Source organism: Nipponia nippon, unplaced genomic scaffold (assembly GCF_047370975.1).
Source record: "Nipponia nippon isolate SJK-2023a ecotype South Korea unplaced genomic scaffold, ASM4737097v1 scaffold_3, whole genome shotgun sequence".
NCBI lineage: Eukaryota > Metazoa > Chordata > Aves > Pelecaniformes > Threskiornithidae > Nipponia > Nipponia nippon.
In genome coordinates this window covers 126,390,154-126,404,175 of record NW_028262347.1, presented here as the reverse complement: position 1 = coordinate 126,404,175, position 14,022 = coordinate 126,390,154, and the positions used below count along the sequence as shown (strand labels likewise).

General features: G+C 44.8%; 1 protein-coding gene across 20 annotated transcripts in view; it reads right to left on the bottom strand.

Annotated features, from left to right (window-relative positions):
- The window catches only part of JAKMIP3 (Janus kinase and microtubule interacting protein 3), a 101,642-nt gene that overhangs the window by 32,003 nt on the left and 55,617 nt on the right, over positions 1-14,022 (bottom strand). For 15 of the 20 annotated variants that reach the window (XM_087765253.1, XM_087765251.1, XM_087765252.1 and 12 more), the window contains 8 exons: positions 10,146-10,361; positions 8,402-8,521; positions 7,808-7,954; positions 6,805-6,936; positions 6,278-6,313; positions 4,853-4,912; positions 3,241-3,369; positions 1,588-1,716 (listed from right to left, as the gene is read on the bottom strand). In XM_087765253.1, the coding sequence (XP_087621379.1) occupies positions 1,588-1,716; positions 3,241-3,369; positions 4,853-4,912; positions 6,278-6,313; positions 6,805-6,936; positions 7,808-7,954; positions 8,402-8,521; positions 10,146-10,361 (969 nt within the window). The remainder of the gene's footprint in view (positions 1-1,587; positions 1,717-3,240; positions 3,370-4,852; positions 4,913-6,277; positions 6,314-6,804; positions 6,937-7,807; positions 7,955-8,401; positions 8,522-10,145; positions 10,362-14,022) is intronic. The other 5 variants (XM_087765264.1, XM_087765266.1, XM_087765260.1 and 2 more) reach the window with 3 other exon arrangements.

Below are 14,022 nucleotides of genomic sequence, written 5' to 3'. Positions count from 1 at the left end.
TTTTTGATAAGTTAAAAAGCTCAGAGCGGACCCTGCATATGTAACGTTACAAACTGCGTTCCTCCTTGTCCACTTAGTACCCTGTCTTACGGTCTTACTGCATTGCCTGTAATTTTTTACTATACTTGTAGCTTCACGCTTATTTAAATATACACCACCTTCCTACACATGTTTTCTGGAGAATAAATGTAACTATTATTAGCTGTTTTATTCATTAAATATTGTTTTATAGAACATTTTCTTTCCTCAAACCATTTATCTGCTATTTATCTTGTTATTTACAAAGAGAATGATCTTATTTGCTTGCATTACCTGCATTGTTCTCTCTTTTTGTCTCACTATGAAAAACGTAAAATCAAGTAACTTTTCAAGTTGGGTATGTCTTCTTTCGTTACCATTTTCTTTACATGTGCAATCCCTAACACTTCAGAGCAGAGCGCATCCTTCTGGGAGCGTTTGTTTTAACGCAGCTTGAGCATTCAGAGAGAGTGAGTCGATCTGTGACTGCCAAACAGGGAGCTCGCTGGGAGACAAGGGGTGCTGCTACGTCTGGGTGGCTGAGAGGTACTCACCAGTGGAGACAGTGGTGAAATCAGAAGTTAATTCTTTGAATTATTCAGTGGACGAAAACCAGACTAGTTACATAGCTAGGAAAGCCAAAATATTACTGTAATGATGGACTTCAGCTAGAGGAATTGGGCTGTTTGTTTTATGTCTAATCGGGGCCCGGGAACTGCCCGCGGTTGGGGCAGTCGCAGCGCTGGTGCTGCCGGAGGTGTCCCCGCCGGAGGCCCCAGGTTGGATGGTACGGGTGTCTCCCAGCATCGCCATCCTTACCTTCAAGTACCGTGAGTGTTCCTGGATAACACGTTCACACAATGGTACAGAGCCAAATTAAGGCTTCGCAGTTACATTTCTCCTATTAAACTCCAAAGTGTTAGCTCAGAACAGAGTTTGTCCCTTTATTTGCTGCATTCACCCTTGTGTTCTGTGCACGATAAGTCCTGCCAACTCCTTGTAACATACAACATAACCATAATAAACGTAACACTTTATGCCAGATGTTTGAAGCCACATGGGCTGTGTGAGGCAGATAGGCAGGCAGAATAGCACAGGACACTGCAATTTAATTAAGAAAAAGAATCTCAGCTATAAGCCTTCTAAACATTTTATGAGGAATCATGTATTCTTGCAGAATCCAGAAAGAATTAAATACCAAGCATTATATATTTAAGGCTATCTGTCCTACATTTTTATAGAAAAAGAGCTTAATTTTAAGGATTTCCCATAAAAATTCTCTCTGAATTTCTCTTAAACTGATCAGAGGTGAAAAGACTAAATCGTAGTAACGGTGGTTCCTCCCGCCAACCGGCACTTCATGGGGGATGCCGGACAAGCTGGCTGGAGTTAGAGACCCCGGAGCCCAGCCCAGCCCAGCCGAGTCCCCTGCCCTGCACCCCCGGCCGGCAGCACGCTGCAAGGGGCTGGCTGACCCCAGTTTAGCGTGAAAACAACCAGAGCAAGTACAACTGGAAACCCCCATACAATTACAATCCTTTATTTTCATGTAATATAAGCCATTTAGACCTTAACTTCTCGTTCTGCATCCAATGTTCCTCCGACCTGTTCTTGCAATAAGGCGTATGCTCGTTGCAGAGCCTGGTACTCCATCGTCAACTGCCGAAACCGCAGTTCTGTCTCTTCCTTGGCCATGCCCTGGAATTAAAAACACATATGCATTGCACCAGTTGCTTTTGTTCTGCAATGAAAGTAAAAAATATTATAAGAGTGGATTATGTTTGCTTTCTCTAAAAAGTACCAAAATTATTACTTTCAAAATGCAATTTGGGAAGCACAGTACTAAGGATCTTGTTTATGTGCCCTCAGACTATTTCTCTTTTGTCTTTGAAACATCTCTTGCATACACTTACTTCAAGAAAATGCAAGATAGAAAAAAAAAAAAAGATCATTCTCCCGACCTTGGAAAGACAAAAACTTGCCATCCATATAACATACGAACAACTGAATCACCCTTTATGACCGTAACAGGCAAAGTCATCACATTTAAAGGTGAAAATACAAGTTTCTTGAAACACCAAAAGGTTTCCAATCTGGAGAAGAAGCCAAGCCTGACAGTCTCGCTCAATTATTAAAACACTAATCTAGAGTTAATACTTGGAGAAAAGGTGACATCAACATGAAAAGAGCCCTTCATCTTTTTCACTCTCCTTACAATATCCAGCATTGAATGCTTTCATGTCAGGTTGACCGGAATATTTCATTCGACACAAAATGAAATTATACTGCTGCTTGCATGCATAAACTTCGTACTATCTGAACAGGGAAAAAAAATGTCAATACAGGAATGAAAAATAAATAGGCTCATACATATAAAAATACATTCAGATTCCCTGCAGTGCGGCTCACACCTGGTAACCAGTCGTGTATCTTTTATGATGGAGATCGGAATTCTTTAGGTTCCCTTTTAACAGATGTAATTACAACCCATGAAACGGGTGAAATGGCAGATGAAAAGTTGCAGCCAGCATACCATAAAAAAGCTGCAAGTCATTATTAGCAATTTTTTGTTTATTACAAGATTCTCGTTAAACCCAGAAACATGTAACGGTACAGCGATCTGACACATGCTCGGGAACGCATCTGTAGGGAAGCTCTGCAAAACACCAGGAATAATCACTTGTATTTGTATTACCAGCTAACTTTGTGTACTCTGCGTTCAGGGCCTCCAGAAAAGCCATGACCTCAACATACTGGCGAGGAGACAGCCTTTCCTCTGGAGACTGGTGCCTTGTGTGGCTGCCGGCTGCTCCTTCCAGAAACACAAACCTTACCGCTGAAGGCTGCACTCTGCGCCGAGGTCAAAGCGACAAATAGAAGGACCTGAACCAAACTACACGTGCACAAACCTCCAGCAAACCTCAGTGTGAACAGATCTTCCTAGGGTTGTCCAACTTCTTGGTCTTTTTAGACCTCTAACCTACAAACCCATTATAAATCCAATATTTTTAGGATAGAGTATTTCCAGCTTGGCTAAAAGTTGTGAAATTAGCAAAGACTTGAGATCCAGAGATATTGGCCAACATGCACAGTATTAAACTTAACATAAATTTTTAATTTTCTGGTCAGAGGTGACAAATTAATGATATAACAGACCAGGAATTTCATTAAAAATCAGTAGCGAGGTTTCAAAACAGAATAACATATATTTTTGATGAATACCTCTTCCAAGTCATCTTCAGGAGTGCAAGGGGTTTGATCTGTCCGGTCAGTTTGATATGAGATAGAGGAACCATCAGATTCCAAGGAAGCTTCTTCATCGTAGCCGAAAAACGTCTCCACAACCGGCTTCTGACAGAGATAAGGTATCAGCGAGCGCAGCCGCGCCGCGCAGCAGCGGTGCCATCGGCTGTGCCAGCCTGACGGCATCGGCGGGAGAGCAACAACTTCAGACACATGGCTAAACCCTGCGCCTTTGTAGGATTTGACCACATACACATTTGGAGGAACCTGAATTCCAGATTATTGGTAATTTTCCTTCTCTTGGTGTCTGAAAAGCCACCCAGCTCTTTATATGTATTCTGCAAAGCTTTTTCACCCCAACGGTAGTGCTCTAACGACAGTTAAAACTACTCAAATCACGGAATTGTCGTATTTGTTATTAAGTATGATGGTGTGCAACCTCAAACCCCTTGCCTTTTTTTAATGTATTTTCCTCCCAATTTCTCTAGTTAAGGCAGATCACCCTTTTTACTTCTTTGTGTGTCCATCTCAGTGTGAGGTTGAGGCTGTGCATTGAAACGTCGTTGTTACTCCATGGCCATCACCAGGATGTCCCTCCTGTCATTACCACAACTGTCACATGAAAAGTTAGATTTTCAAGAAATATTCTACTTGAAAATTTGAAGTTAATCACCACAGCAATGTTTTTACAGTTTGAAGAAATCCCCTTTTCCACTCAAATCTGCTTTCTGTTTAAAAGAATGAGAGCAGTGCTGGTAAAAAAAGATCTACTGTTAAATGCTTGAAAGTCAATGACGACATTTCAAACGCCGTTTTAAAGATATGTTTAATTGCTGATTTACAAAAAACATTTCTAGATTTTGGCTTTTTTTTTTTTTATTTGCAATGGACAACATTTGAAGGAGACAAAACGTAACTCTCCTTCAAAGGCCTGGTTGCCATTTGCAGGATGACAGGAGCTAAGGGGTTATCTCACATGGACCACAATTCGTTGTTTATAGATGCATTAGCTCCATCACCACCTTAATTGTTCATACGTAGAGCACAGTTTACTCTCAGGTCACTGACATTATACCTTACGATGTCGTTACAGTGTTAATATTTATATTAACATTCTGCCAAGTCTTCATTAACTACCATTTTCTTCTTCCCCGAGCTCTAACCGTTGCTCCTTGCAACCAGCAATTTTTGCATGTTACTAAACTCCATAATGAATTATTTACAACCTGCATGTGTTTTCAGGCAGTGCCATTAAAAGATCATTTTGAGATGTGTTAATTCACAAAATTTGTCTCATCTTAAGACAATCACATACCACGGAGGTCCCACAGGACACCGAAACTGCTTGGGGTAACCGCAGACCATGCAAATGCTTGTAATGCACAATGCAAACGATTCCCCTACCCCTACCAGATCTTGTCTGAACTATCCCAGTACTGGCTATGAATGTCCTTGAACCCAAATTTAAGATTAGGACCCTTTTCTAGACCCTGTAGGAGAATGTCCCCCCGCGTGGCTCCGAGGCGCTCGGAGCACCCCGGGAAGCCAGCATACCCATAAGCATGTCATGATACAAGCTTTTTTTTTTTACCTTAGGAATTCGTGTCATTTTTTTCCTTTGCTTCCTATACCTTAACAGCTTATCACGTTCCTGAAAGAAGCAGATACATGCGTTAGCTGTTTTCAGAGAGCTGTTACGTAAATTAACCGTGTCAGTACTAGTGGTCATTAGGCAATCAAGAAATAGTGACGTCAGTGCTGGCCACTGCCTCAAAATGAAATAGCCATGTTTTCATCAGTCAAATGTTAGTTTTACTCCAGCATCTTCCAAGTTTGCCGTATACAAGCAGCAACTGTTCTTTATGTTCATGAAAATCAAAATAGCGGAAGCAAGCCCGTTGTAACCAACCCAGCACGCTGACGGGTCGGGCCGCAGGGCAGAGCCCCGCCGCGAGCACGCAGGCGCCTTCAAGGCCGGGCTACGGCTCTGCTCTGGCAGGCGAGCTCTGCCCCGGGTGAGCAGCACAGACCGGCTCCTGCCCTTGGCTCTCGGTGCCGCGGCCCTTAGGGCCCTCTGGAAGGTGCACACCTGTAACACCCCAGCTACGCAAAATTCAGAGACTGTCTGAACTCGGCACTTTCAGTCTCAGCTGACTTCTCCAAGCATCCGCAGGTTTCCGGTGCTTCTGAGCATTTACTGCTCCAGCAAATTTTTCTGTTCAGTGGAAATGATGGAACTCTTCATAGAGTCATGTCGATTTTTTTATAGTACTGAAAAAAATTCTTTATTCTGGATTGCAAATACAGACAAACCCCAGGACTGCAGAGAGTAAATTTCTAAAGGGAAAACCCCTATAATCTTTCATTTTAACCATTTGGTAAAAGGATGAGATGATGCCGTGGGACATTGATAATGTGCCACTACCATCAGCCCAATGGCAAATCCTAACACCAGCAGCAGCGACAGAAGAAAGTCGAAAACTTGTTTTGCTTGACAACACAAGCTTTGCTGCACACTTGGCAATGAAGACAAAACAGTACACATTTTATCAGTACATATTAGTGGCTTCACAAAATTTTTACCAATATCATAACAAAGCGGTGAGTCGGGCAAGGGCAGTGACTGGGAACGTGCCAGTATGGGTGAGGCAAAGCTAGTGGCAATCAGACTCAAACCCACGCAGTTCCAACGAGGCAGAGCTGTCCCGGAGATGGGGACGCTGTCAGCCGGAAGGACAGGGTGACCACGCTGACCTTTGCCTCTGAGGCCATCCTAGTCGTGGTAAAAAGCCCTCCTCTCTCACCAGAGCTTTCCTCTCCACTAGCACTGAATTTTTGTCTGGCGAGCAACTTCTGCTGGTACGGCCTTTGACAACATCTATGCTGAGAAAAACACTGTGCTAGCTTGCTGCCTGAATGGAGATGTCAGCAATAATAAATATTATACCCTGCATGCTTTTCATGAACAGCAATTTAAAGCATACAAAGATGAGGATGAAGTTAACATCATTCTTACCATGACACTCTTCACATAGCCAGCAGTTTCCAGTGTCTAATGAAAAAGAATGAAGTAACGTCAGTAAATGTACAGACTTAAAAAAAAAGGTATTTTCTTGAGAAGTATTACAATTTCAGTATTTTCTCTTTCCAAAGACTGAACATGTTAACAAGGAAGGCAAAACCCAAACACAACACCCGCCTCGTACACAGAAATCTTTAGCCCTGATGCTGCTTCCAGCCAAAGGAGCTCTGACATTTTCTCTCGCAGGTGCAGGGCCCAGCCATCACCATATCCACTGGACGTGCTGCCATGGTTCTGCCATGCACGTGCAACGTAGAGCGAAAGGATTTTCCCAAATACTATGCCAGAGATAACTCACATTCAGTTCAATCACTAGTAATTGTAGAAATGCCTACTACGGTGCACTGATGCGAGCCATGCCCGTTAGCTGACAGAACCCCAACCACCCCTTGCTTAGGCTTCCTGTTCTTCTGCTAAGGCCTTGGTCGACCTCGCATGGCAGCGGCAGTAGGACATCTTACCTTGGAGAGTTCATCAATGATATTTTGCTGTTCAATGACTTGTAGTCTCAGGAAATCAACTTCTCTTTCTTCCTGGCTGTGGTCAAGGTCATTTAAAGAGCTCGGTCTCCTTATCGTTCCAGCTCTTTGCCTCTAAAAGAAACCCACAGGGCAGAAGAGGAAAAGATCAGGCGGCTTTGCCAAAGGACAGTATGCAACCCTTCCCTTACAGCCAGCGATACAGCTAATCTAATGGCTGTTCTGGCAGCTATCCTGCTCCCTTTTCGCTGGGCGGTACAGCTAGCTGCAAACACCCCGGCTGTTCCTGCTCCTCAGACCGCTGCGTGAAGCTGACGGTCGCCGGGGAGGACAGCGTGCCTGGGGGGCCAGCACACCACCGAGCGGGGCTGGCAGCAGCGCCGCTGCACCGGCTCTTTAGTTCTGCCAAGAGCTGCGTGGCTTGCTCTGGGTGGGAAGGGATTCAGAGGGCTGAGACCAGTCTCACTTCTCTCCAGGTTCCTCCCATTAGTTTTGATCTGCAGCAGATCCGGAACCGCAGCAGCGACGGGGATGACCCCGGTCCTCCTACATCCATGCAATGCCACAGCTGCTTGCTATCGCCCACTAACAATATTAAAGTGAAAAAAAGGGGAGAGAGTCACAAGGGCAGATTTCCTAGGGGCTACGAGGTGATTCTGGGACAAAAGTCACAGGTGAAGCGCGGTGACTTGTGCTCAGGTGGAAGCCGAGCAGCCGGTGACTGAGCAGTCTGATCAAAACGTGCAAAGCTCACGCAATTTCTTTTCTTCAGAAGTATTTGTTTTTAAAGCTAAAATAAAACATTTTATGTAAACCAAAACATGTTCAAGGCACAAACCGCTCAGTAGTGCACCGCAGAACATCTCGGCAAGCACCGGAAAGGGGAAAGTTTCCTATCGAACCTGCGAGTTTGGGATGATGCCTGACTTCATCAGCCCCGTGACTGCTGAATTACATGTTCTTCCTGGAGCACACAGAGACTTACCATTGCTATATTTTCTTGTGTTACAAATTTTAATTTATTTTCCATTCGACGTAAGGCATGTGACAGTTCTTCATTCTTCCTACTAAGGCGTTTATTTTTGTCCAAAATGGGCTTATACTGACTTTCAGCTTCTCTGAGACGTTTTAACTGAAAGATAAAGAGAGAATTAACACCTCCGGAGCTGTTCTTTTTCATCAAATATATTAATTGTTTCTTTTAACTATCCCACTAGCAGCATTTTCTCCTAATGCAAAGCAGAATTGATCAAAAATTCTTGTTATTTTCCATTGGGAAGCAGATTGTTCCTCCTTCATGAGGTATTCAGTCTGTGTGACAACCATATCATGTGGGGAATGTATTTATTTTAAAAAATAAATAATTCCAGCTAATGCCATCTTAAAAATTCGTTGTTATATAAGCAAAGATGAGTGTAACGTGGCATACCACCAAACACAGAGTGTAAGGAGGAGCCAGCTACTCCTGCGATGATTTCAAAATGGCACAGGGGGAAATATCTCGGTATTCTGGGGGTACGGCACGGCCACGGCAGCGCATTCGCGAGCAGTCATCGCTGCGCTCGGCCGCTGCGCTCACCAGCTCGTTTCTCTCCTCCGACAGCAGCGCGTTCCGGTCCTCCAGCTTCCTGATGATGGCACTCAGCTCAGCGATTTTAAGTTGGAAACGCCGGGCATCCTTTTCATCCAACTGCTGTTCCTAAAACAAAGATCAACTGCAAATAACTGTTCGTAAGCGTACAGGCAATATCAATATTTTTCAAAGCTCAAACTTTTTCTTATCCCAAATCCAAACATTTCAAAGCTTTATACGGCAGAGTGTAACCTATGTGACCTAGCTGACCACTGAAAGCTGCAGGATGAGACCAACGGAAAGTTAGGAGTGAAAATGTAACAAAGTATGCAAATGCAGAAGTATGTATATGCAAATACAAAGTCACAAATGGTAAACTCGGAAAGGGAAAAGAAAATACCAAAATTATTGCAATGTTTCCAATGTATGCCACTGTTGAACTGAGTGCTTCAGACACATCACCCACTCTGAGGACTTTGTTATAAGAAAATGTTATTAAAAATACTGAAGTACAAATGGGGAAAATCCATGCAATTATGCCATTGCATAAGCTCTTCTTCCATAAAGCTGTGCCCCTTATTGGGTTCTAAAGGGTCACTCATAAAGCCAAAGGGGTAGCACTTTATCTGAGTGAAAATGCTTAAATCAAATTCTAAATGAATAGAAATATAGGTAGACACGTTCTCGTTCAGAATCAGAGAGAAGTGACATCTATTTACAAACGTGACAGACTTTTCCCCCTTCTCTAGGCCTTGTTCTGATGTTTGGCAGAAGTTGGGTACGAATCAAAACAAGCAAATTGGTGCCCGTAGTGCTGGTGGCACTTTTGGGAGGTCTAGGGTTCCTCATTCAACAGGTGCAGGAGAGGCTTGGGACAAAGAATAAAATAGATCGGTTTGCTCATGTACAATATTTACACTTCTACTGAGAAAATTAAGGCTGTTGCAAAAGAAATCTTGATGAGAATCAGCAATGAAGAAAATTTGCACACGCCAGATATATGAGGTCAGTTAACCGAGGGGTTTCTGATATTAGCAAATTAAGGCAAAAGCAGAAAGGTGCCATAGTTATACTAAAAAAGCCATTGTGAAAGGGTGACTACAATTTAATGCTCTGGATATTGAATTGTAGAAGAGAAATAGGAGAGAATAGGTTAACAGGTGTTTAATTCACTTTCTGGTCGACTGAAAGCGAGAGCACTTAGCAGCACGACAACCCGAGCTCGCAGCGGTGCTGCAGGAGGACTGCGGGACTTCCCACGCCTTCATGCACCGATTCCCTTCCCCCGTTTCCCCTTGTAAACTGGCCTGGTACATCTGCTCACAAAGTCCACTGTTAGCAGCTCGGAAAGCTAGCACACATACATTACTTGGTTAGAAATGCATTTGCATCATTTGTTGGCAAAATTGTGTCAAACTGTCAAATTAAGGCAGGTGGCAGAAGTATGGTACGGTGAGGAAAAGGAAGAGAGAAAGAACAGAAAAATTTCACCCTGCTAACAAAACCAAACCAAACAAACCAGAAAAGAAAACAACGAAAAAGCAAAAGCTCTCCCATAACGAGGTTTGATTTTACATCTTCAAGGCTTGGCTAACGAACGAGAGCAAGAAATGGGTGCCTCGGCGTTTCCCCTGCACGGCTATGGGAAAGCTGTTGCTCAGGGGCGCACTCATCAAGATTCTGTCACTTTGTGCCATTTTGTCACTCTGTCTGCTCGTTTGTGTAGGTGAAACCACGTGAAAGTGCTTACGGGGCTTCCCGAATGATCTGAAGCGTCTCCTGCACCACTTGCATAAGGAAGTTCCCGCTTGGGGCTGCTCAGATGCCGATCAGACTCTTTGATCTGGGAAAGTTGTTCATCTAAAGCCTCCTTTTGGAGCTGCAGTCTCTGAGCATGCCCGGCTTGAACCCCTAACTCTCTCTCCAGCACGTAGACTGCTCTGTCTTTAAATTTAATCTCCTCCATCTACAAGGAGAACAGAACACAATCACACAGGCAGGCAGCAGCTTGACAACAACAGAGCATCTTACGACCCCAACAGTTGCACAGAGCCGACACCCCTCAGCGTGGAAAATACAACAACGCTCTCTTGGAAATAGAACAGCAAGGAATATTTGACAGTGAACACATGAACTGAACCGCTTCACCAACCCATGAATATCACTCTTCTTTTGGAGGCCACCCAGAACAACATCTCTCTTTTGAGCGGGAAGTTTTCCATTAAAATGATTGGGAAGTAACCCATGTTCTTAGTGCCATTTCAGAAGATCTTAAAAAAAAACCCCAAACTAATATTTATATCACAATTTGGATTAGTTCACTCAAACATTTCAATGATTTTGCAGCATTTGCTTGGACATCACCTTTTGAAAATTTGGATTAATAATTTTAATAGAAAAATATTAAAACCTGAACATCCTTCTATTTTTCAAAATATAGAAGGAATTTGAATTTTAAAAATTCTTTTTCCAAAATTCTCCCATGTGAGCAATTTGTTTAATTATCCTCTTTCCATGAAAGGTTTTGCTTATGCATAATAAACGTTATGCAAAATCATTAAGTGCTTAAATGACAAACGTCCAGCTATCTCTAATTCTCTCCCTTCCTATTTGCCTGCCCTGTTCTCGCTGAGTTCAGAGAGCCATGCTCATCGCCGTTGGATTGGATGAATTTGCAGGCGCTCCAGGAATATTTTCTGGATATTTTTTCCGAATGCTAATGTGGAATGAAAGCCTCCCTCTCTAGGGAGCTGAGCCGCGCGCGGAGGAGGGCCGGGGCAGCGGCACCGCAGGCTGGCTGCGCGCGCCGTGGCTTACGCCAGGGTCAGACCCTCCGAGTCTGTTCAGAGCGTTCAGACGTGGATGGCCTGTGCGCTGCCTGATAACGAGAAATTACTGAGCACAGCCCCAAATCTTCTTCTGTGTCTGCAGTGATGTACAACACTGCAACAGAATCTCAGGCTCTTCCCAGCTGAATTGCATACATATACATTATACATGAATATAAAGCATTAATTACACTCACACACCACAGGGTTGCCGAATGTGCTTACAGATAATGATCCCATGGAAAGAAAGAAATCATATACATCCCCGAAAATGTCTGTTGATCTGGTTTCAGACACCATACATGCGTAACATTTTTGCCATAACGTTTTGAGACTTCACACATTTAATTTAAATGATCAGTTTTTAAAATGTGGCCTGCTTGAAAGAAGAACATTTTGCCTTGTGAAAACTGCGTTAGATACTTTTATCTTTGATAGCTTTGTCTGTAAACCTGGAAAAAAATGACACTGTGAATTAACAGATCACTCAAAGTACTTTGTTTCCAATAACTGCAAAAATGGCCCACCCAGGGAAAAAGCAAGTGATGGCAGTTTACACCCAGATACCCAGCAATGGTACCAGGAAATTACTTCCCTTGGGTGCTTTTGGGTGGAGGGGCCGATTACTGGTTACAACTGTGAAATAAATTACGCAGGAGAGGACACAGCGGGTTGGGGCACGATGTCGCTGCGTTGCACAGTGTGGAGGCTGCGTCCGGACCCAGGCCAGGCGAGGTGCACCGTCACCCCAGTGCCCGTGCACCATCACCCCAGCGCCCTCACGCACCGGGGAGGCTCCGCGGTTCCGGCTCCAGCAGCAGGCGCGAGCCCAGGCGCTCCCCGAGGGGTGGCACTGCCCGGGGTGGCTGCAGGAAGGAAGAACCGAGCTACAAACCCAGAGAGATCCCGCATCGTCCCCGGGGGAAGAGCCAGCTTTTGCCAAAAGACAAGACAGGCCAGCTCATAAATACCTGCGTGGAAACTGTGTTTCAAGGTTATGCAAAATTTAGATTCTTTCAGTAAAACGGAGCAAATCAAATGTACTTCGGGTGCCATTTCATCAAAAGTGCTTTCAACAATTTCCATTAAGGCAAAGGTCTACTAACTTCGAATCAAACAAAGAGATGCCCCCTGAGGTCCTTCTGCTAAATACCTGATCAGGTAGAAATCTAAATGGACGTACAGATGAAAAGGTAGCGCATCATCAAATGATTACTTGTTTAAAATAAGCAGAATATTGGGTAGTTGATCCCAATTTACATGAAAAGAAAGACATGTTACAACATAGGCAACACTTTAAATTAGGAGGAACAAAGAAACTGGAGAAAATACAAGAGATTTCACAGTATTTCACTAACGGTTTGTTTTCCAGGAAAAAACCCTAAACATAATCTTCATAAACAACAAAGGAAACATCAGTATTCACATTTCCCCCCATATGATTGAATTCACATTCATGAAATACGCGTAACAGTTTGACGTTTGCAGCCCATTATTAAATAGCAATGTTGTAGAAATAGTACAAACTGAAGGAAGCATTTCACTGAAAAATATTATTTAGCACGTTTCTTCCTAGCATTCGTAACGTTAAGGAAACGTAAAGACAAGAAACAACTTGCAACTCACTGGAAGAGGCGCCGGCAGCCAGGCGCGCACCCCGCCGGGCTGTCGCACGCCCCGGCCTCATTCTGCGGTGGGCGCGGGACCGGCGGGTGCGGGACCGGCGGGACTCCTCCTCCCCGCCCGCCTGCCTGAGGGCTTCAGGCACCAGCAGCGCTCGCGAAAGGGCGTCAGCGCGCGGAGGAGCGCGGCATCCAACCACCTGCGAGGGTGCCCAGCGCCGCGCCGCCGATATTCCCACTTCAGTTCTTGCAGGCTGCCTTGACTTGGGATGAATATTTATGTGGGAGCACTAATTAATAACCAGCCCGTGAGCGCAGCTGATGCCAATTATGCAAATACAATCCCATGCAAATTTGAATTTGTTATTCCCGCCTTGTGCTACCCAGTGCAATGCCTATCACGGCCTGACATGCAGCTGGTTTTAAGCTGTGTGATTCATTTTAAATGTATTGTTTCCATCAGGATTGTAAAATAAACATGTAGGTTCCCTGGTCGGGAAATTTCTCCTTGCGACGTTCCTGGGGCCTTTGCCGCTCTGCAAACGCACAGATGCCATCAGGAGGACGGCCGCACGCCCCAGCAATCTGCCGTGGACGCTATGGCGCCTGGCAGATAAAAGCCAGTCATTCGCAGGCAGCGGCTTTAAATGCAAACGAGAAGCCCCTTCCCAGCTGGAGCTGTTCCGTGACAAACGCATTTCCCCACGGGCACAGTGGGGAAAGCCAGTGGTTAGGACACGCGAGGAGACCTGCCCCAGGCCTCGGCCCCCAGGAGCGGAGGGGCCGGGGCTGCCAGGCCCCCGTGGCCCAGGCTGCCAGCAGAAGGCCCAGGCGAAAGGAGCCAGGGTCACCCCTCCGGCCCGATCACCCCCCGAGAGACGGGGTTCACCGCACAGGCTGGCAGCAGGGGACGTCTGCCCCGCGTGCCACGGTGCTCACATTCACCTTTCCTCTCCATTTTCCTGTCGCCTTCCTTAAGGCTCTCAAAGAAATAAATAAATGCAATTGCCCCTTGCTGGCGAGTGACATACCTCACCAGGACAACAGCCAGCTAGACTAAGTTAACTGGCTCTTGCCAAATACTCTACAAGAATAACTCAAGATGGTGTTCTGATACCACACATTTGTGTCAACGACTGTGATTTGTGTTTTACAGATAGCTTGGGGGCTGGCGGTA